We start from the raw sequence: 23,214 nt of genomic DNA on the forward strand, positions 1-23,214 counted from the left end.
ATACTAAGTAAAAGGTCTTTCATAAATATTCATCCCAATTACACTGACCAGTTGGAAGATCGTCAAATATCAAAAGAGATGTAACTTGAGATTTTATCAATACTTATCACTGAAAATTAAACTTAAAGTGTTACCACTGTACAGGAGGTTTTTCATGTCATCATGGCTATATGACAGATCCACATGTGGATCTTAGTATTACTGAATATCAGAACTGACTATAGATCCACACACTGAATCTTGTCTAAGGCTGATTTATCTTGGTGTTATTCTCAATCATGCTTTTAAAAGAGTTGACTAGCCAGCATCTGAATGAAGGGTCACCGAATTAGGCAGTCTTGGTGCAGTCCATCCCAGGATTGATGAAGGAGAAGTTGCAGAACACGGTCTGATCCACGCTATTAATGAGGGTGCGATCAGCGCACGAAAGTCGAGGCTTCTCATTGATGAACTCCTTGTCAAAGTTATTATAATCACCAGGGGATTTCTGTAATTGGGATCAGGGAAGAAAACAGATTCAATCCTTAAACTTAAATTAAGTCATGATTGTATATAGTGAACTTCTTATAGCTAAGAAAGTTTAATTAAAGCCACTTTCCTTCCACTCCATATGGTGAAGACATAAGAGGGATAGAGTAATACAATAAACAAACAAAACAGTTTTATAAAAAGATAAAAGACAGATATATAACATCCTCCATAAATAAAAATGAAAAGAAAGAGGAGATAAAAGATGACACCATCAGAAGTTAAGGTCCTTACTACAGTGGGTTGGAAAGGAGGTTTGATCTGCCGATTCTCTAAGGCACTCCAGTCCACAGATGCGAAGAATCGGTGCTGCCGGATGTTCCCCTTTACTCCTAATCTCTTCTCAGGCTCCCGTACAAAGAGCTGAAATCAGTTCCAACATTATGTCAAGCTACAGCCTCTCTACCAGTTGTACAGAATCAGTTTTTACATTTTTCCCACTCTATTAAAGGGCCATTTCATGTTTGCAGGCTTTGTTTAGTTGTTGACAATAGCACTTTTAAGGTGTATGTGTTACTTTTTCCTATTATATGCATAAGTAGACTGATGGGATTGGATTCTGATATATGTGTCACGCCCGGCTCGTCTGATCCTCGTGTGTGCCACGCCCCCCTCGTTACCTCGTGTTACTTCCTTTTTTTTTGTTAACAATTATTTTTATTGTCATTTCAGAATGGTAGAGAATACAGTACATTATTTTAGACTAATACCATACCCCCCACCCACCAACCCACCCACCCGGTAGACTTATTCAGTACAGAGGATATACAGGATATTGCAGTGGAGAATGGTACAGAATGTAATACTTAATCACAAGAAAAGTAAAAAAACTATACATCAATACAAAGTAAACTGTACATCAGAAAGAGGTAACAAAAGATTTAACAATATCAAAAGTAGCAGTCCAGGTCTTTAAAGTTTTTGTCTTTGCTCCATGGATGTGGGCTGTAGATAATTCCAAAGCGACAATGTCGAGCAGGGATAAGCCCCATACACATCTAGACATTAAATGAGGAGGAATCCAGCGACTAACCAACATTTTCTTAGCAGCAGTGAGAGCAGCTAAAAGTAGATTTCTCTGTTGCTGTGACAGAGCCAATCCAGAAAAGTTATTTAAAAAAAAAAGATTCAGAGTCAACACCACATCTTTCTCTAACAAGAGTGAAATGTCATGAGCAAGCTGAGACCAGAAACAAGAAAGTGCAGAGCACTCCCAAAAAAAATGTAAATATGTGCCGAGGGCCCTCTGCGGACATAGATTACACTTTGGGGAAGGTGACACATGCATATAAAAATGTTTTAAAGGAGATAGATAGAATCTATGTAGTAATTTCCAGTGAATCATCTGATGATTTGGGTTTTTTGACTATGACATAATTGTCTTCCAAATTTTATCAGACAATAAAGTTTGTATGTCACCACTGATATCCTTAGACCAGACAGTTGTTATTGATAATGGTTTGTATGAGTTTTTGGAGAGAAAGGAGTAGATATCCGAAGTAGCAATAACAGAGTTCTCAGTGGGAAGAATAACCTTCCGCAAGGGATGTATAGGCAATTGTGCATCCCAGGGGACTCCATATGCGCGAAGAGCTGACCTAATGCGAAGATACATAAAAAAGGAGGTTCCTGGTAGATTGAAAAGAGCCTTAATATCTTGAAATGATTTCAGGCCTTTATCATCATAGATGTCACCAAAGGAATTTACTTTACATTTGATCCATTGAGGACAGTAAAATGGGGATTTGCCTGATAGAAAATTATAATTATTGAACAGGGGAAAAGCGAAGTTTGCATTGTCTAAGTGAGACACCAGAAAAAACCACATACTTTATATTATGAGGAGAAACAAGAGATTCTTCAATAGCCCACCATGAGGTTGACACATTTGGTTTAAACCAGGTTGATAGAGCATGGAGAGTGAAGGAATCAGCATATAACTTGAAATTAGGAAAGGACCAGCCCCCATCTGATCTGCTACGCTGTAAAGTAGATAGTTTAATTCGTGGGCGTTTACCATTCCAAATATAATGGGATATTGCTGAATTGAGTTTTTTCCAATAGCCAACTGGTGGGGGTAAAGGAATCATGGCGGAATAGAAATTAACGCGAGGGAGGATGTTCATTTTAACAACATAAATTCTTGCATGGAAGGAAGTAGGAAGATGCATCCAATTTGCAAGATCTGAGGTGACTCTAGCCAGATTGTTATTCAAATTTTTAGAGGCAATATCCTGTAGAGATGGATAGATATCTACACCTAAGCATTTGAAGGAATGCACCACCGGAATAACCCCCGAGAAAGTCGCAGACCCAACACAAAAATTTAATGGAAGCAGATATGACTTTGTCCAATTAATTCTGTACCCTGATAGGGTACCAAACTGATTAAACAAGTTTAAAACGTGGGAAACTGATACAGTATATGTGATGTACAGTATTCCTAACCGATATAGGAAGTATAAGTTTGGATTGACGTACAGCTTGAGCAAGAGGTTCTAGAGACAAAGCAAAAAGTAAAGGTGAGAGAGGACAACCCTGGCGGGTGCCTCTTCCAATCGGAAATGATTGTGAACTTATCTGACCAGTAAGAATGGTAGCTGAGGGATTAGCATAAAGAATTTTTATCATATTTATAAAATTACGGCTAAAACCTAGGTGGTCTAGCACTGCCCACAAATAGTTCCACTCTAAATGGTCAAATGCTTTCATTGCATCTAAAGAGAGTATAGCAGAGGGAGAAGTCAATTGTTCAGATGAAGAAATTATGTGAAGTAGTCTCCGTAGATTATCTGAAGCAGAGCGAGATTTGATAAACCCTGTTTGATCCTGATTGACAAGCTTAGTTATAAAGCCTTCTAGGCGGCAGGCTAAAACTTTGGCATAAATTTTAACATCTGTACCAATCAAAGACAGAGGGTGGTAACTGGAAGATAAAGTAGAATCTTTATCTTTCTTTAAAAGAAGAGATATAATGGCCATGTTCGTATTTTGTGGAAAAGACCCTTGAGCAATTGAATATTGCATCGTATCTAGCATAAGGGGCCCCAAATTGGACCAAAAGGTCAAGTAGAACTCAACTGGTACGCCATCTAGGCCTGGAGATTTCCCTTTGTTCATAACTTGGATTGATGATTCTAATTCAGTAAGAGATAAGGGTCTAGCTAAGAACTCAGAGTCTGATTCTGACAAATGTGGAAGATTAAGAGTAGATAAAAAAGAAGTATAAGATGTGGGTTCACATTTAGAGTTGAGGGTATATAGTTCATGATAGAAGGAACGAAAAGTGTCGTTTATACTCTTCTGGTCAGTCAGAACTTCACTGGTTTGAGATTTTATCGCTGAAATATTAGCAAATTTCTCATTATTACGTAGTCTTAGAGCCAGTAAATGGCTAGGTCTGCTACCTTGAAAATAATAATATTGTCTAGATCTTTGGATGAGAAATTCAGCCTTGCGTCTATATAACGAATTAAGTTCTTTTCTAAGAGTCTCAATTTTAACTGCCATACGATCAGAAAAAGTGTGTTGATTTGCTTGTTCTAATGATCGAAGATTGGATTCCATATCAGAAATTTTTTTGTGGTGAATTTTCTGTCGAAAGGAAGCGTATGAAATTGACAAATTCTTTATGAAGCCTTTAGTCGCCTCCCACAGTATCCGTGGGTCGTCTACCGAGTCTTTATTGACGTCAATGAATTCACGTAGTTTACTTCTGAATTGATCACAAAAACATTCATCTTTTAATAAATTAGTATTAAAGCGCCATCTGGGGGCTCGTGAAGGACGCTCAGTAATTGAAAGCTTTAAAAAATTACTGCTGTGGTCTGAAATAGAAAGGGGAAAGATGTCGACTTCAAGTAACATTGAAGCCAAGGAAGAGGAGACAAAGATGTAGTCAATCCGTGAATATGATTTATGTCTAGCTGAGAAGAATGTATATGATTTTTGGGAAGGGTTGAATAAGCGCCATGCATCTAATAAAGAAAAAGAGGCTATGCATCGGTTAAGTTGCTCAGTAGAAACAGTCTGGAAGTAAGAAGCATTGACACTAGATCTATCAAGATCATTAGACATTACAGCATTCATATCTGTTCCCATTACTATCTCGAAGTCAGTTAGATCAGTGAGATAGGAAGATAATTCAGAAAAAAAAGTAGGATCTGGACTACATGGTGCGTAAACTGAGAGAAATACAATCTTCCTACTCCCAACCATAGTCTTTATACAAGTTATTCTGCCAGCCTTATCACCAGTTCTGTCTAAAATGGAAATATTTAATTTTCTTCTAACAATTATACACCTTTAGTTTTACTGTCAGTCGTCACGAAAGAAACCACCTCGTAGTATTTATTATTGCATCTACACACATCATCCTTCAGCAAATGGGCTTCCTGGATTAAAGCAATGTCAACCTTTTTTCGTCTTAATAATTCTAAGAAACCTGTACGTTTGTGGGGGCCATTTAAGCCATTGATGTTGCAACTTAGTATATTAATTTCAGTCATAACTATCCAACAAATATGTGGACTGAACAAATGAGATAAGGTAATACCACTGCAAATTAAAAATCTCAAGTCTACCATTAACCCATCCCTCCCTCACAGAAAAACCCTTTCAAAACAAACACAACCCACCCCATAGAACTTTTATAGACTGGGGTAAACACAAACCCCAGGCTGCCGCCCATCCTAGTCTTAGTCAGTGACAGTAACATGACAGCCTGTATAACACTGTAGAACACCGCCAAAAGCCCTATTTTAAAAGAACAGATTAACTACGAATTCACAGGAGTATCAAAGTGGGGTAATACGTGAAGAAACTTCCAGTAAATGAATGACACATGAACTTCTAAATCAGCAAATCAGAAATCGAGTCACTCAGTATCCCCAAATCTTAGTGCCGCATATTCATACTAGGAGGATGAGAGCCGGGAAGCGAGTTTAGAAATTGACGCGCTCCATCCGGAGATTGCATTAATTTAGTTTCACCGTGTTTCAGGATGATCTTCAGCGTGGCTGGATACTGAAGAAAGGTCTGCAGACCTGCCTCTTTCAATTCTTTCCGTATTGCACTGAAGGAGCTCCTCTTCTTTGCCGTCGTAGGAGAGAAATCGGGGAAGAAGCTCAGCATCGCGCCGTCGCTTGCTTTTATCGGAGCGTGGCATCTAGCTTCATTTAGAATCAGGTTCCTGTCGTGGTAGCGTAGCAGTTTAAAGAGAAACACTCGTGGTTTAGAATGATCCGTTGAAGCTCTGGAGTAAACTCGATGCGCGCGTTCGATCTCGATATCTTTACCCGCAAGTGATGGAATCCAGGCCGGCAATGATCGTTTCAGAAAGCCGGTCGGGTCATCTTTCTCGGCCCCTTCAGGTAATCCTAAGAGCCGGAGATTACAGCGTCTGCTGCGGTCTTGTAGATCGGTCACTTGTTGCTCGAGAGCATCCAGACGGCTAGTTTGTTCATTGATCACTTTTTTCTGCTCTCGTTGTTCCCCCGTTAAAAAGTCAATTTTAGAGCAAACATTTTGAATTAATGTCATGTGCGAGGCGAATTCGGTGCGCATAGCTGCTAATTCGGTTTTCAGAATGTCCTTAAAGCGCTTTATGGTGATCGCCATATTGTCTTCCATGTCTGCCGGTTTATTTTTCTTCTTGATTGGTGAGGATATTGGTGAAGGATAAGCGAGTTTCTGACTGTGTGCCATCTAGAAATCGATGGCCAGCAAAAAAAACTCCCCAAATATACGAAAAGAAGTGAAACAATCGTAAAAGAAGGGCTACATGGCGGAGCTCGGCTAACGTGCGTCTTGGTTCATGAAAGCGTCACGTGACCCCCCCCTCGTGTTACTTCCTGATTGTGATCACCTGTTGCTTGTTCAGTTCAGCTTGTCTTTAGTATTTAGTCCGTGTCTCAGTCAGTATTCCCCAGTTCTGTCATTGTATTGTCATGGTTGATGTTCGATGTCTGCCCGGATCCCATAATAAACCCCGTCGCCTGCTTCCCCGCTCACCTGCCTGCACGCACGTGACAATATGTAATCCTGTAGAGGTTTAAATTGTTTAATGGTGCTTTGGTTTACAGCACAGAAAAGGGAAAAATATAAAAATTAATATACATATTTAATAATCTATATTATATGCAGTTGCAGTGATGAAGTGTCGTTCTAGCTAGGAAATGCTCTTCAGAATATGAAGTAATTTAGTTTTATATGTAACATTGTGTTTTACTTTACAAAGAAAGGGGATATATGGGCACACCTTGACTAGGATGTCATGGGCACTCTTGGGAAGCCAGCAGGGGTAAAAGGGGTCATCGGTGCGGATGGACTGAAACAGTTCTTCCTCATCACGCCCATGAAAGGGAGACTGGCCAATCAGCATCTCATAGAGCAGAACTCCAAAAGACCACCAATCAACAGAGGCTCCATACTTCTGGCCCAATAGGATCTGCACAGAATTAACTGCACAGTTACATCACACAACTAAGATGTAACACACATCTAATAAAAAATGCCATGTCATAATAATAATAAAAGCAAATTATAAGAAGGAGCTGGAACCTCAGGAGCAATGTAGTCAGGAGTCCCACAGAAGGTGGACGTCCTGACATCTCCCTGAATGTTCTCCTTACACATCCCAAAATCAGCAATCTTGATGTGTCCATCAACATCCAGCAGCACGTTGTCCAGCTTCAGGTCTCTGAGATCACAAGTACAAGTACAGTACATACTATCCAGCTAGTTGCAGGAATATATGAAAGTCGTCATATTTAAATAGTGCATTTACTAGGGATGAGTCAGCATTGTCAAATATTCAATAATGTCTATAAAATTGAAAAATAAATCTTGGCTATTTTAAATGTAACTTATCAGCAATATAATTAGTTGTGATTTTTCAGTTTCCTAAGGTACTTCTGCAGTTTTTGGGGCCCCAAGTAGCTACCTACTCTTGCCTTATGTTAAATCTGCCCTGCTCAATTTGTGAGAAAACAAAAATGAGTGACATAAACAAGGGAACAAGGACTGTTCACCATAAGACATTCGTCTTTTGCCGTATGGAAATATTTTGGACTGAACATGATATTGAGCAACAGCAACTGTGTGATTGATATATATGTTTGGGTCAATTTTCAATTCTTGTTTTTCTTAATGAATATATTCATACTTTTTGCAAAGATTTCACAGTGTGCCCTAATTTCAAAGCTACTATTTGTTTGTTTTAAGTTTTTGCAGCAACAATGTCTTATTTTGTATGGAAATAAATTCATGGAACTGCCTATAAGCCAGAGATCCATTGTTGGGATTATTTTGTTAAAAATAAATATATGACCATTGGCTGTAATTGCCCAAGAAACACGCTCCCACATTTGAGCTATTTAATTCAAATTTTTTTCATTTTAGTTTTATTTTTTTGTGGTAACAATTAATATCTCATTTTGCATGGAAATAAGTATTTTGATCCATACTGCATACATGTGTTATGGAGCGGCATGATGGAATGAAAGCACAGTGCGGCTTACAAACGCAAATGGAATTTATTGTGAATAGAACTCAGAAAGACAAGAAACCAAAAGGGAGCACAAGCTAAAGCTAAACTAAACACAAGGGAAAAAGTAACACCAAAACATTTGGGGGAAACTCAGGCATGACACAGCTTCAGGGACCACACATGCAAGAACACAATGCAATGAGGAACATGCAAAATACACCTAAATACACAGATAACAAGGGCTTCAACAAGAGACAGGTACAGACTATAACTAATCAACCAAACTAAGGACCAGGAGTACAAGGATCAGGTGAGGGTAATAATTAATCACTACAGACTCAAACACTAGGTGAGACTAGGAACAAGGGTCAAAGATCATTTCAACAAACTGTTTATACTCAGGGATAACAAAACAACAAAACAAGGATCCATACTGAAAACCAATAGATACAAAATACATAATTAAGAAGGGTAAGCAAAACAAAAAATGTCCAACATAGTTGAGGCTGGCCACTGGCTAACCTCTAGCCTACAAAAGTAGGAAATGCATGGTTCTTAACTGCATGCTCCATACAGCCACAAAGCAGCCTGGGGAACAGTGGAACACAGTAAAACCAATGAAGGGTGCTAACAAGGAAACAACTAGGGAAACACAGAATGATATGTCAGCCTGTGACACCAGCTGGCCATTGTAGGGATGCAACGGACAGGACCAGACAGTGCAGGGATCAATCTGACAATATGTTTCTCTGTGTGTGGTTGGAGTGAGGTGGAGGCGGGAGTAATCAAACAGTATTTGAGTAATGGTTGGCGAAGTTTGCCTAGCAATTCTGCAATTCTCTGAAAGACTCCTCCTTTGTATTTACCTGTATATGATTCCTTTAGAGTGAAGGAACTGGAGGCCACAGATGATTTCAGATGCATAGAACCTGAGTTGACCAAAGTTAGATGATGGCATAATGGAAAGAGAGATAATTTGAGTGGATAAATTACTTTGCAGCATGTGCAACAAAGGCAAAACCATAGGTTACAAGCTATACTTACGTTGCTCTCTGTAGGCTGAATTTCTGACAGTTCTGTATATGGAACATAAGATCACCACCATTCAAGTACTCCATCACAAAGAAGAGATTTTCCTGTTGAAAGCAAAAGCATAGTTACTCATCTTAAAACTCAAGTCTATCAAAATGAAAGATTGACTATGTAGTACAGTATATCCTTAGCCTCAAGACAACTGGATATAAGTAGACATAAATGTACTCTTAAGCCTAGTTCATACTTTACGTTTTCCGCGTGCACTTTCATGCGATTCCGGTCTGGGGACAGTCGTCCACACGGTAGCTAGTAGGGATGTAACGATACACTCAACTCACACCACATTATTCACGATATAATTTTATCATGATTTTTAGCAGAATGAGCTGCAGACAAATTATTCAAAAATGTTCCTTTATTTAAATTTCTAAACTGTGCAAAATGTGTCCTCTTCTAAACAGTGCAACTGAAATTGAATAAAACACTGTATTAAAAAATCCCAAATCAAAATAAGCAAATAAAACAAATCTTCAAATAAATAAACTAAGGCTTGCGTGTGCAGCTTTTTAGCATGGTTTGCCCTTTTAATAATTTTCTCTCAGCTCACTGTGGTGCTGGTGGACATGCTGAAGCATGCTCATTGTGCTATTTGTGTATGTTATCAGTCTTTTACAATGTTTGCACGCAGTTTTTGTTTTTCTCCCTGTTTTCGTTTGTGATTACCGCATAGCTAAAATGCTGCCACACCGACGATTTAAGATCGGGCGGTGTGTCTATCCATCCATCCATTTTCTGAAACCACTTAATCCCAACTGGGGTTGTGGGGGGACCGGAGACTATCACGAGAACAATGGGCACAGACGGGAACCAACCCCAGGCAGTCATCTACACACCACAGGGTGCACACACACACAACTACAGGGCCAATTTACACTCACCAGTCAACCTATCCTCCACGTTTTTGGACTGTGGGAGGAAACCGGAGCCCCCGGCAAAAGCGTGCAAACTCCACACAGAAAGGACCCGGGACTGAAAGCAAGACCTTCTAACCACTATGCCACCATGCCGCCCAGTAGCATGTCCTCAATTTCAAATTTGCTCGCCATCTCGCATTCGGTAAAAACCAAAAACTGTCGTCCAGCGTCGACGTGAATACACAGTGACATCTGATGTCGAACTGACATCATGAAATCAAATGTAATATTACACCAGTTTTTCTGTTAAAGTATTGTGAAGTATTCCTAAAGTAGCGATTCATTTTCCACATCAGCCGGTTTAAATCGTCATACATTTACATCTATTTCTAATTGATTTGCGATTCATCATTACATGCCTAGTAGCTAGTGTTTATACTGTGGGTGAGTATGGTTGCGGTCGGCGCATGCGTCCTGCAATGATATTCCTCCAGACCAGCAGAGGGCAGATGTTCTCTCCTAGGTGTGAATGAAGCTTATGCAAAAGCAGAAGCACAAGGTTTCTGCTAGACATAAAAAGCTGGGCTACACGCACACCAACCACAGTCATCCACAGCCAGCCCCTGATGACGATATATACGTCACATCCCCTCATCCGCAACTGAAAGTGCATGTAGAAAAGTGAAGTATGATGTCTGATGAGAATTTTTTGGTGTATTTAGCTAGACGTTCATTTCTCTACATCAATCTGTCTTTCAGAACCCTCAGACAATGTTGTCTATAAAGAGAGATGGATGATCCTTCCATCTCTGTCATTGGGTAATTCAGGAGGGATGTTTTCTCACAGTCTACATGGGTGGTCACCTTAGTCTGGAATGTGCAATAGAGGTGTGTGAGGTAAGGGTGTTCCCAAGCCAGAGACAGGACCCTCCTCTCCACCATGGTACATTCCACATCATCATCCATGAGGACCACATCCTTTTTCAAAGCCTTCACTGCAAAAAACTGATTGCCGGACTTCAGTTCAGCTAGAAACACCTGTAAAAGTAAAAACTCAAGTCACAGATATTTTTTAACAAATGGCAGAAGATGTTTCTTGTTATCGAAATAGATGTGCTGTTTGTTAAAATTTCAAATCTTTGTTTAAAATTAATATTATTCTTTATTTTCAGTCAAATTCAAACTCTGAAAATGACCTTGTAAATGATCTTGTAGGGGTTTGAAAATGACTGCAAATATATTTGTGCTAACATCAGTGGTCTGAAGAAGACCTTGCCAAAGCTGCCCTTTCCCAGCAGTTTGTGAAGGATGAAATTGTCAATGGTTATCTTGGCAGGCAGACTGTGAAGAGGCAGCTGCTTCTTGTCTGTGGTGATTTTCCACAATGGGCTGAGCAGATCTGTAGGAGGAAACCAGCATACATATTCTTGGCCACATCACTGTCCCCAGCTTCAGTGGCTTTCCTGATTTACTTTCATGCCCACTGACAATGTGCATGCCAGTTTCCTCATTTGCACACTATTGATGTGCTTCACTTCAGATGACACCAGAAATGCTTTTGGTGTGACTCTGATACCTTTACACTCTGGGGTGACCGAAGGTGTGCTTGAGATACATCCAGATGGCTCTTGGATCACGCCAGGCTGGTCGATGCTAACTGGACCCTCTCGACCAATGATTTCATTACTACGGGAAGTTCTAGCCTGCTTTATATACAAAAAAAAGTACTGTCAGTCCTGGTGATTAGAATATTGGTGAAGAATAAAATTGACTTGCTGCGTGCTCTCAGTCCTCACTGGTACAAAGTAAAACCAACCTGCTGTTTGTTCTCATTGGTACTAAGGGTGCTTTTCCATTGCACCGGATATCGTACTAGTACCAAAAGTACAGTACTTTAAGATGTTGGTGTTCCACTGTCATAGAAACTGATACCGGTGGCGAATGACATTACAATGTAAGGTGGGGTATTTTCTATTCAATTTGGCTGTAGTATATTATTGAACTGTTATGCATATGCAATTACATGGACATTATTGCCCAGGCTTTTAAGTTTCACTATAACATTTTTACTCCGTCATTGAAAAAAACTGAACAAGCTTTGCAATTGTAAGGATTATTTGTCAGGGTCAGTCCCAGTCCTTCCTGTCTTCCCTTGTTGTCAGTCTGTAGTGTTTCCACTGATTTCCATCAGCCGCGTGGCTCAACGAGCTGAGCATGTGGCTACCTGTTAGTCCCTCTGTTATGTGTTTGAATCCTGCCTCCTCTATTTTTGTTCCCTAGTGTTTCATTGGTTTAATCAATTTCTCCTAGTTCCTGTGATTTTGTGGTTTTCCTTTTTGGTTTCTTACTTTGTGCATTGTGTGTTACCTGTCTTTCTTATTCCCCCATGTTAGATTCTGTTTTCCTTATTTCTTTGTCAGTTCCTAGTTTCCCTGTTGAGTTTCTGATTAATTATTAGTTTCATCTGTAGCCTGTTTCCTAACCCTTGTTAATTAGCCTCACCTGTCCTGTGTTAGTCTCGTTACCCCTTAGTATTTAAGTCCCTGCCTCTGTTCAGTTCTCCAGTGGTTTGTAGCTGGTTACCTGGTTGTTCTGTTTACTTGGACCCATTTGTAATTAGTCTTTGTTTATCCCCTTTTGCTTTTGATCCCTCATGGTCCTTTTTGTAGTTTTCCCAGTGTTTTCTGTTTTCATTAATAAACCCTTTCTGTCCCGTGAGCCGCAAGTGGGTCAACCACCTCTGTTCCTTGCCTGCATGACACAACGCCCGCGTACCAAGTTTGCCCGGATCCCTGACATTATTCCTTTTCAAGGTTATCTAGTATATGTGTAAAACATCAGTATACCATGCTGCCCTAGTTTATTATACAAAAAACTTTTATTTCTTGTTATGCCATCCTCATCTTGTTGTATCTGTTCTTCTGAACACAGATTGCAATTAAAGCTTGGACCTCTTCATTTCTCCATGCATCCATTATTATTACTTTTATTTTTTTTTACTTTGTTTGTTTTCTGCAGTGTGTTGGCGATTGCCCAGGGTTGGTTCCTGTCTGCATCCATTGTTCCCGGGATAGGCTCCGGTCCCCCCCGCAACCCCAGTTGGGATTCAGCGGTTTCAGAAAATGGATGGATGGATTGTTTTCTGTGTTTCAAGATGACAGTTGTATCGTTTCAGATGCAGGCTATTTTCATAACCAATCCAAAAAAAAAACATTTGCAAGTTCCACCCCAAAGTACTGAAGTTGGTTTGGCAATTTAGGTACTGGAACTTTTGGTACTGGTACACTACTGGAAGTCATGGAAAGTACCGAAAGTACTGTACTATATGTATGGTACCTGGTGCAGTGGAAAAGTGCCCTAAGTAAACCTGACCTGCTGCGTGCTCTCAGTCCTCATTGGTACCAACTAAAACCAACCTGCTATGTGCTCTCAGTCCTGACTGGTGCTAACTAAACCCAACCTGCTGTGTGCCCTCAATCTTCACCGGTACTAAATAAACCAACCTGCTGTGTGCTCTCAATCATAGCCAGGGCCTCTGCCATCAACTTCTGATTTACACCACACAAGTTGGCTACTTTCATCTGGCACTTGTGATGAACATTCATACAGCATTCTGTATGGACAGAAAATGCATCAATGACAGAGGACACCTACATTTGACTTGATCCTGTTAGACATAACTGGGTATTAAAATTCCAGCCAAAGCTCTTTGAAATATGCTGTGAAATATGAAATATGCTGTGAAATGAGAGTCTGTGAAAAATATCTGGTTTTGAGGTTAGTAATATATACAGTATGAGTGCTGAATAATTTTGCATTACAGTTCTGTATTAATTTACAAATAACAGCTTGATGTTAGCTGACATCATGTAACCAGTTCTTACCTTCAAACTTCAGGCCCTGCTTGATTAGCCACCACAACAGCTTGATGTGAGCTGACAGCATGTGACCAGCTCTTACTTTCACACTTGAGGCCCTGCCTGATCAGCCCCCACAACAGCTTGATGTGAGCTGACAGCATGTGACCAGCTCTTACCTTCACACTTGAGGCCCTGCCTGGTCAGCCCCCACAGCAGGGTGCCGCAGTGCTCACAGAATGTGGGGCTCTTGTAGTTGTAGACCTTAAACCGGTGTGGCATGTCGATCTTAAATCTCTCCTTGTGTATCTGTAGGATAGTTGCATAAGTCATCTTGACTGCTACACATGTTCAAAATACCATTTTTATATTGATAATTACCCACAAGGGACAGCCAATGCCAATTTTGCATTAAAACTGATAAAACTGACTTCATCATATGAAATATCCAACAGTTCTGCAATGAAGTACATAGTACTTCAGTGGTATACAAGTGATGTGGTTTCAGAGGTAGAACCACCAGAAAATGGTTTCATCTTTCTGCCTTCTAGATACAATAGCCAATAAGATTTGTGGGTTGGAGAGCTACAACATTGAGGACTGGCTATCCCATCCCAACAGAACCGGGAATATCCATACTACTATTAAGACATAAGCAACATTGACTATAAATATATCAGACATGATATCAACAAAACCATTTCTGTGAGCCACCAAGGAGTCTTGGTGGAAAAGGGTAGCCTACAAACTACCACACTTCTCCAAACAAATGGATGTTTTACATCATCAAGTGAGGTAAGAGACCTTCTACAAACAGAAAATACCACAAACAAGGATGCAATCAAATAAAATACACATTGAGTGAATGAAGAACATTCCTAAAACTTCTTTAGCCTTAGATGGATTAGTTTCAACCGTAGGAACAAATAACAATGTGTGGCCTTCAATTAAAAGGTACAATCAAACAAAGGTGCCACGAACACTGTAGAAACTGTAACTCTCATATGTTCTTGCTCTCTGAGACAGGTCAGTGACTCAGCATTTCTTCTTACCTGGGTCTCTTTACTGTTGATGGCTGACCCAGTACATTTGGCAATCACTTTGTCAACGCATTTCTTGTGGATGGCTGCGTTGCATTCTGGGAAATTCAAGGACAGGCGTCAGATAAATGCTGAATGTAGAAATGAGAAATGGCTTAGGTTTAAGTTTGGAGGTACTTACGTCTGCATTGGTAGCCTTGTTTATTTAGTCCCCTGAAAGAGAAAGAACATTCTGGTCAGGGAATGTAAGCAGGAGTCTACAAGGAGCACTACTTGTACTAGTATTACACACACTAAAAATACACAACAAAAAAAAAGAAAACATCAATACTGCCAGAATCCATCCACTAATTACAAACACACGCTACTGTTAGCCACAATTATATAAGTCCACAGCAGCCACAGTTACGGTTAAGGTTAGCTATTTGGTAGGTATTTAACAGGAGTATTATACTAACACAGCTATGACAACCAGACTGTGATATAACCGTAGAAAAAAATGCTTCAAAACCAAACTGCCCATCTGAGATACACCAGAGACTGTGGAATAGCAAACACAGGTCACATAGAGATATAGTAATCACATTACAGTAGCGGTGAAGCAGTAGTAAGGCTGGGAAGATCCAAATGCTGATGCATCCAAACAGCCAGCTGACAGACCTACCAGACAAACTCTTTGCAGACGGAGCAAAAGGTGGGCTGGGGAAAAAAGGTGGCTGTGAACTCATGGCACTTCACCACATGAATCTTGGCTTGCTTTATGGCCCCACGGCGCTGATGCAGGGTGAAGAGGCCCTCACCAGCATCACCTTTTCCCTTGCCTTTTGCATCTGTTCAGCACACATTAAGCTTCATCAAACTCCTTGACATCATAATGCAGTACAGTTAGTATCTGAAAGTTAGGCACTAAAAGACTGAGGTGTACTGTGCATACCCATATGAAGAAAACCACATTGTTCATATCAGGCTATCAAGCATTTTTCTTTTTCCAATTACACACGTGGACAAAATTGTTGGTACCCTTCGGTCAAAGAAAGAAAAATTCACAATGGTCACAGAAATAACTTTAATCTGACAAAAGTAATAATAAATAAAAATTCTATGAAATTTAACCAATGAAAGTCAGATATTGCTTTTCAACCATGCTCCAACAGAATTATTTAAAAAAATAAACTCATGAAACAGGCCTGGACAAAAATGATGGTACCCCTAGAAAATACTGAAAATAATGTGACCAAAGGGACATGTTAATTCATGGTGTGTCCACTAATTAGCATCACAGTGTCTACAATCTTGTAATCAGTCAGTGGGCCTATATATAGGGCTCCAGGTAGTCACTGTGTTATTTGGTGACATGGTGTGTACCACACTCAACATGGACCAGAGGATGCGAAGGAAAGAGTTGTTTCAGGAGATTAGAAAGAAAATTATCGACAAGCATGTTAAAGGTAAAGGCTATAAGGCCATCTCGAAGCAGCTTGATGTTCCTGTGACTACAGTTGCACATACTATTCAGAAATTTATGATCCATGGGACTGTAGCCAACCTCCCTGGACGTGGCCGCAGGAGGAAAATTGATGACAAATCAAAGAGACGGATAATACGAATGGTAACAAAAGAGCCCAGAAAAACTTCTAAAGAGATCCAAGGTGAACTTCAAGCTCAAGGAACATCAGTGTCAGATCGCACCATCCGTCGTTGTTTGAGCCAAAGTGGACTTCATGGGAGACAACCAAGGAGGACACCATTGTTGAAAACAAATCCTAAAAAAGCCAAACTGGAATTTGTCAAACTATGTTGACAAGCCACAAAGCTTCTGGGAGAATGTCCTATGGACAGATGAGACAAAAATGGAACTTTTTGCCAAGGCACATCAGCTCTATGTTCACAGACGGAAAAATGAAGCATATCAAGAAAAGAACACTGTCCCTAGTGTGAAACATGGAGGAGGCTCTGTTATGTCCTGGGGCTGCTTTGCTGCATCTGGCACAGGGTGTCTTGAATCTGTGCAGGGTACAATGAAATCTCAAGACTATCAAGGGATTCTAGAGAGAAATATGCTGGCCAGTGTCAGAAAGCTTGGTCTCAGTCGCAGGTCATGGGTCTTGCATTTGTTTGGTTGAAATTTCATTGGTTAAATTTCATAGAATTTTTATTTATTGTTACTTTTGTCAGATTAAAGTTATTTCTCTGACCATTGTGAGTTTTTCTTTCATTGACCGAAGGATACCAACAATTTTGTCCACGTGTGTATATTTGATGATGCATGATGTTATTTATATGTTCGGTGCAGTGTTTTTCGTATTTATGCTGCTTTTATATTATTCATGTGAAAGACATGTATAATCTCTCCACATTCAGTTGTTTTAAATAGACATGAGAACATTCATGTTATGTTATCAGAACCGAAAGTGAATGCATAAACTGAAAAAGGATGTGTTTCCTTTTCAAATTCTAGTTGTGTGGAAACATTGTCTATGATTCAACTGAGTTCATTCAAAGAATTATGCATAAAAACAAATACTGAACATTTGTTTAATTTTATACAAAACATTCATGTAATATGCATTGAACATCAGCGTAAAACTTATGTTATTTGCATATGTACTTTGCATCAATGAAAATACGTCTAATGACTAATGACTCATTAAGTTATGAATTGTACATTTATTTTGAGTGTCATATAAAGAGTTTATATGAGTTGGGTAAAACGTATCAGAATCATTTGTTCTTTTAAAAAACTTGTCTGTATGGGTATAGTAATAATGTATTATACCAAACAAACCTAATGCTTTGTTTAATATCTCTTTCACGTTATGATCATAGGTGAAAAGTTTTAAAATTGCTAAGGCTACCCAATTTAATGGATGGTGTAATTAAAAATAATATTTACCGTATAGCTGTCCAAGAGCAATCTGCAGTAGCTTCATTTATTTATGATACATTACTGTTGAGCTTGAGCCTGGCAACATCATTAAGTCATTAAAATTGCAGAGAAGATTGTTAGGACCACTCTGCCTTCTTTTCTGGATTTTACAATGAAGGCTGCATCCAGAAGGCCACTGGTTTCACCACACTTCTCTCACAACGTGTTTGTGCCACTGCTGTCCGGTAGGTTCTGTGGCCTCAAAGCCAAAGCGAGGCTTAAAAACAGATTTTTTTCCCCAAGATGGTCTGGCCCCTCCCAGTCTAAAGACTGGGTCTGTTAAAAGGATTAATAATTCGTGTCTCATAACTTTGAAATAAATCTATTTATTTGTTACACATTCTACTCCCAATTCCATGCCAAATTACCACAATCTTTCCCCACCATTCAGGGGGTTAACTACATTTTGTTTGTCTATGTCTTAATGACAATGTGTTTAAATGTTACATTTATATGTCTATACAGTATGTCCCAATATTTATATTTTATTTGTTACTGTTTCATTTGCACAAGAATAGTATTTCACTTCAATATGAAGGACAGGTGTCAGATAAATAAATCTGAAGTTGATTATGAAAGATACTTTGACTTTTTTACTAGAGCTGACAAATAATTATCTACCGTAGTGCAAAGGTAATAATGACATGCTTTGACCATTAATGAAATATGTGCAGTATTTGGAGATAAATGTTGCTTTTTTGGATAGGCCCAAATTCAATTTAAATTCAACTTAAGCTGAGTGTGCTATATGCTGCCTGAGAGAATCTCCAGCCTCTGATAAGTAAAGAGATGGATAGATTAAAAAAATATTAAAATGAAAAGCATTTATTTTCTGTGTTTCCGTGTTTAAAGATAAAAAATGGGTTTATAATATGACAATTATTCCATAATAATAATGAATAAAGAATAATAATAACTAGAAAGTGAGGTCTGTGAGCAAACTTGAAGAAGCCAGTTAGGTAAATTGAAGTATGAGGATGGCAGCAGTTTAAATGTAACTCAATGGGTGAAATCTGATTGGCCGTGGGAGGCTCCACCCACTTTTCTAAACCTTTAGGCACAGACACCCAATGACCAATTGTGGAAAATTTGTGTGACACTGGCAGCAGTTTAAATTTTCGCATTAATGTCAATGAGTGAATTCTGATTGGCTGTTGGAGGCGCCACTCACTTTTCCGAACCTTGTACCCCAGTCACCAATTGACCAGGTTTGCAAAGTTTGGGAACCCTGCCATCAAAAGTGTAACAATGGGAGCAGTTTAAATTTTCCCATTAAGATCAGTGAGTGAATTTTTATTGTCTGTTGGAGACTTTTTACACTTTCTACACTTTTTAGAACCTTGTACCAAAGTCACCCGTTCACCAACTGTCCAAAGTTTTGGGATTCAGCCATCAGAAGTGTGACAATGGCAGCAGCAAGTGCTTCTAGGATTGCAGATGGCATAATTGACCCGAAAATGTTGACATAGTTGATAGATTTTTGATATATCTGTTTTCTGATTGGATGAAATTTGATTGGATGCAGGAGAGGATCCTGGATCGTGGACATCCACCAAATTTTGCCAGTTGCTTCAGTGTCACCTCATGACTGTGAGACTCAAGTTTGGTGGATTTAGCTTAAAAGATGTGAGAGGGGCAGCAATTTAAATATCCTCCCTGTATAAGTCAATGGGAAAAAAGGGGGTGTTTGATGGGACCTCCCAAAATGATGGAGGGTGCGAGAGTTTATAAAAGCCCAGATTCCCCCCCCCCCAAATTCATGGCTATAGGGTGAAGAAATGTGGAAAGTTTGATGGCTGTACTCCAAAAACAATTTAGAAAATTGGGGTGGAGAAAAAACAAAGAACAATGTGTTAGCCTTTTCAAGCCAACATAAAATACTACTAATAATAATAATAAGTGGAAAAAGAAGAACAGTTAATAAGAACAGAAGAAGTCAACAGTTTATGACACTATGACATGTTCTTATGCTATTAAGAGTATCTTATCATCTAGACTCACCACTGTTCTCCAATAGGTAGGTGGCCTCCATTTGCAATCTCCCTATTGGTTTTGTCTCCACCTGGTTTTGAGACAGGAAATGTTAATGGCCTGTTCGTAGCCTGTCCCAGTACACAAACCCATCCAGCTCCTATCATCCCTAAACTCACCCAAAAAACCAGTCTGACCTTTACACACTCACTGAGACTTTCATGCACATTCCTCTATATTTCCAGAAAGGACCATTCAACAAACAGACAGGACCAATCCTTCACATACTCATATAGGGCTCAGTCATGGCTTCCATCCACACTCACCCAGATCTCCAGCCTGCTATTTTCCTTCTTGCAGTGTGCGGCCAGCTGGTCCAGATCCACAGTTGCCTCACTCTTAAGCTCAGCTGTCTTGTCCTTTATTACCACATGCATCATGTGGTCTTTTTGGAGGTGGGCGTCAAATGTGGAGCACCAGGGTGGGTACATAGTGGGCTTCACCTGCTTATAAACCTGTCCCTTCTCTGCCGAGCAAAGGGGCAACATGCAGACAACTGGGATATTAGACAATAGTAATCTCAGATAACATTCATATTTTCCTTTCTGCCTTTTGATGTCTAAATTTGAGCTGAAAATGTTACAGATCCATTTAATTGCATTTTTAAATCCATCTCTGTAGGAAGCTTTCTTTAAAAAAATCTGTCAGAATCAGTTAGATCTGCTGCTGAAGACTGCTGCAGAAGCATTATGTATATGAAGTCCTCTGCTTCACCTTATACCGTACCTCTCACTGGAAGAACTGCAAGGATTATGTTCATTATGTAGCATAACCTGAACCACACACTAGTAGACATGTTTCCAAAATTTTTTTTCATGGATTTTAGTAACATGCTGTTGCTCCTGCTACAGGAGCATTGCACACTGGCTGACCTTGTATAGTGCCACCCCTCCACCCACAACCTTGCCCTCACCTGTGTACGTGTCTCTGTGTCTCAGGGAAAGCAAGCAAGATGGAGTAAGCAAAAAGAGAATTTTCCCACATGGATAAATTCTATTCTATTTTATTCATGATTCTATAGACTGCTTTTTCAGTGTCAGGCAAATCAAGTGTCAGGACTGATCTGTGCTTTATATGGAAATGTTAAATTTGATGGAGGATTGGCGCAATGGCCTGGACATGCCTAAGCATCTTTAAGAGTAAGGGGCAGGCACTCTGCACACCTGTCTCCACAACCTCCTTCATGTACACAGCACAGTATGGACTTAGGACCTCCTCATGGTATGCCAGGCCTGGGTCCATCTTGAAGCAGGAGAAACCAATCTTCAGAACAGCTGTCATAGTGTCTTGTTCACTGGCTGGAGGGGTGAGTACAGCAGGCATCATATGCACAATATTAAAAATAAACCTGAAAAGAACTCTCAAGTGTTAGCTGTTTCAGCAGATGTACTTGTGAATATTGATGAAAATGAATTTATAGGAAATTTGTAACATTTCAAAATGTAGACAAAAAGGGGTACAAAATATACTTGATAAATTATTTAAAAACAAGATAATACTACATTAATAAAAATACAGCAGATCTTTAGACACTAGGCGGTTATCAGGTTCCTAAAAAACAAGCTACTTGATTTCATTGCCAATGCCTTTTTCCAGAAAAATGAGGATGCATATTTCTTAGTCTGCATGATCATTGGAAAAGTATGTTATTTATATTTGTTTGCATAACTATGTGTGCCAGTTACATGTGCTCCGATATCAGCAGTATTATGCTCTTCGGCATATTCATGCTCCTCCCTGCTGTTACTCAAAGAAATGGCCCCTGTTCAGACAAGCTCACTACATTAGCAGCCATGGGTACAGAACCTATGTATAGCTACATTGCAATGCTTTGCTGGCAACTTTCTGTCTGATACAAAGTTCTGAGAATGTTTCAAAACCTTTAACTGGAAGCAGGCTGTTCAAGTGAAAATACATATGAACCTAAGGAGGAATAAAAAATTCTAACCAATGCACCCCTCCAAGTTTCCGGGCCCCTGAAATTCGTACCCTTTCTCCCCCCCTTATGAATAGTGTGGGAGAGAGTTGCGTATCCAACTAATTTGAGGACCTACAAGAAGCAGAACTTAGTACTGAGGTGGCACTGCTGCTTAGTGCATTGAACTTGTGTGGGTGATCAACTGGACGTAGTCATGTTGCCCCCGGGGGGTTATTCTAACCGGCCTCTGGGGTGGCATATTCGGGCTATTTGTGGGCGGGGGGGAGAGAGAAACATAGCGCCCTCCTTCTCCTTGTTGCTTTGACACAATCTGCCGCAGTCGGCAGGATGCGCAGTAAAACATGGTAAGATGTGGATTTATTTTATGTATATATATTGTTAGTGTTCCTGTAGTGTTTCATTTTTGTAATTAGTTGCTTTAGATTGATGTGGGGCAAAACAGCAACAGCCTTCGTTTTGGGATCCGGGTTAAGTCCTAGGAAATAGTTGTATTTGGAACTCTGTATTTGACTTCTGGTTGGGTGTGGGTCATTGTAGTGAACATGGATGAGGAAATGCAGCAACTTTGAAAGAGGGTTGCCCAGCTTCAAGCTGATAATGACTGCTTGCTGAGGCAGCAGGCAGGGGCTTTAGGCCAAGCCACAGCGTCCCAGTCCATACCGGTGTCATCTTTTGCTAATGTATCAACTGAGAGACTCGTTTTTATCCCTAGGAATAGGAAGTGTCCTATTATTACTGGGTTGGGTTGAGTCTGGATGAGTGGGAGGATGAAGTGCAAGCCTGTATGAGGGTCTGTTACCTTTCCCCAGCTGATCAGGCATTTTTTCTGTTTGATCATTTAGAAGGAGAAGCAAGGGAGGAAATTAAACATCGGCTCATTGAGGAAAGAAAGGATCCAGAGAAAATTTGTCTGAAATTAGTTTTATGGGCCACCTGTTGGCTTCTCAAGTGGGCCATGCCTGAAAAATTCAGTGAGTACTTGTTAGGTCAGAAGTGTGTTTGTGAGGGTTATTATCCCTAAACACGTCATTTATCCACTGCTAAGTTGGGGGCCACAGAACAATGGTGGGCAGCCCAGCTGGCAGCCTTTGATTATGAGATTAAGTATAGGTCTGGCAAGAGCAACCAGAACGCAGATGCTTTGTCACGGCAATACTTGGCTTCCGGCTCAGGTCCAGTGGGGGTGCCTGGAATCCCTTTTCCCTTGCTTTTGCAACAGGCTGACATGGACCAAGGTCCTATACAGGTAGCACAGGCATCTATTAATGTTTTCCCTAATCATTCTCCTCTGGAATTGCAGTCTGCAGAAAGCTGATGCTGATATTCGGGAGATTTTTGCCAACTGCAGCAGAACGTTGGCAGTTGTCCTCTAATGCTTTGGTATTGTTACACCAGTGGGACTATTTGGTGGTCAAAGATGGTGTACTACATCATCAGGTCTTCTGCCCTGATGGG

General features: G+C 40.0%; 1 protein-coding gene across 3 annotated transcripts in view; it reads right to left on the reverse strand.

Annotated features, from left to right (window-relative positions):
• Positions 1–23,214, reverse strand: part of LOC111860125 (protein kinase C theta type-like) — a 31,451-nt gene that overhangs the window by 1,687 nt on the left and 6,550 nt on the right. For 2 of the 3 annotated variants that reach the window (XM_023843490.2, XM_072709856.1), the window contains 17 exons: positions 20,984–21,118; positions 20,087–20,286; positions 19,791–19,851; positions 15,528–15,693; positions 15,045–15,076; positions 14,876–14,961; positions 14,003–14,132; positions 13,470–13,579; positions 11,543–11,672; positions 11,163–11,365; positions 10,831–11,004; positions 9,062–9,153; positions 8,884–8,946; positions 7,090–7,228; positions 6,788–6,976; positions 763–891; positions 1–487 (listed from right to left, as the gene is read on the reverse strand). The exon at positions 1–487 is cut by the window's left edge and continues 1,687 nt beyond it. In XM_023843490.2, the coding sequence (XP_023699258.1) occupies positions 329–487; positions 763–891; positions 6,788–6,976; positions 7,090–7,228; positions 8,884–8,946; positions 9,062–9,153; positions 10,831–11,004; positions 11,163–11,365; positions 11,543–11,672; positions 13,470–13,579; positions 14,003–14,132; positions 14,876–14,961; positions 15,045–15,076; positions 15,528–15,693; positions 19,791–19,851; positions 20,087–20,286; positions 20,984–21,101 (2,181 nt within the window). In that variant the 5' untranslated portion in view covers positions 21,102–21,118 and the 3' untranslated portion in view covers positions 1–328. The remainder of the gene's footprint in view (positions 488–762; positions 892–6,787; positions 6,977–7,089; positions 7,229–8,883; positions 8,947–9,061; positions 9,154–10,830; positions 11,005–11,162; positions 11,366–11,542; positions 11,673–13,469; positions 13,580–14,002; positions 14,133–14,875; positions 14,962–15,044; positions 15,077–15,527; positions 15,694–19,790; positions 19,852–20,086; positions 20,287–20,983; positions 21,119–23,214) is intronic. The other variant, XM_023843491.2, reaches the window with a different exon arrangement.

The sequence above is a fragment of the Paramormyrops kingsleyae genome, chromosome 3 (genome assembly GCF_048594095.1).
Source record: "Paramormyrops kingsleyae isolate MSU_618 chromosome 3, PKINGS_0.4, whole genome shotgun sequence".
Classification (NCBI taxonomy): domain Eukaryota; kingdom Metazoa; phylum Chordata; class Actinopteri; order Osteoglossiformes; family Mormyridae; genus Paramormyrops; species Paramormyrops kingsleyae.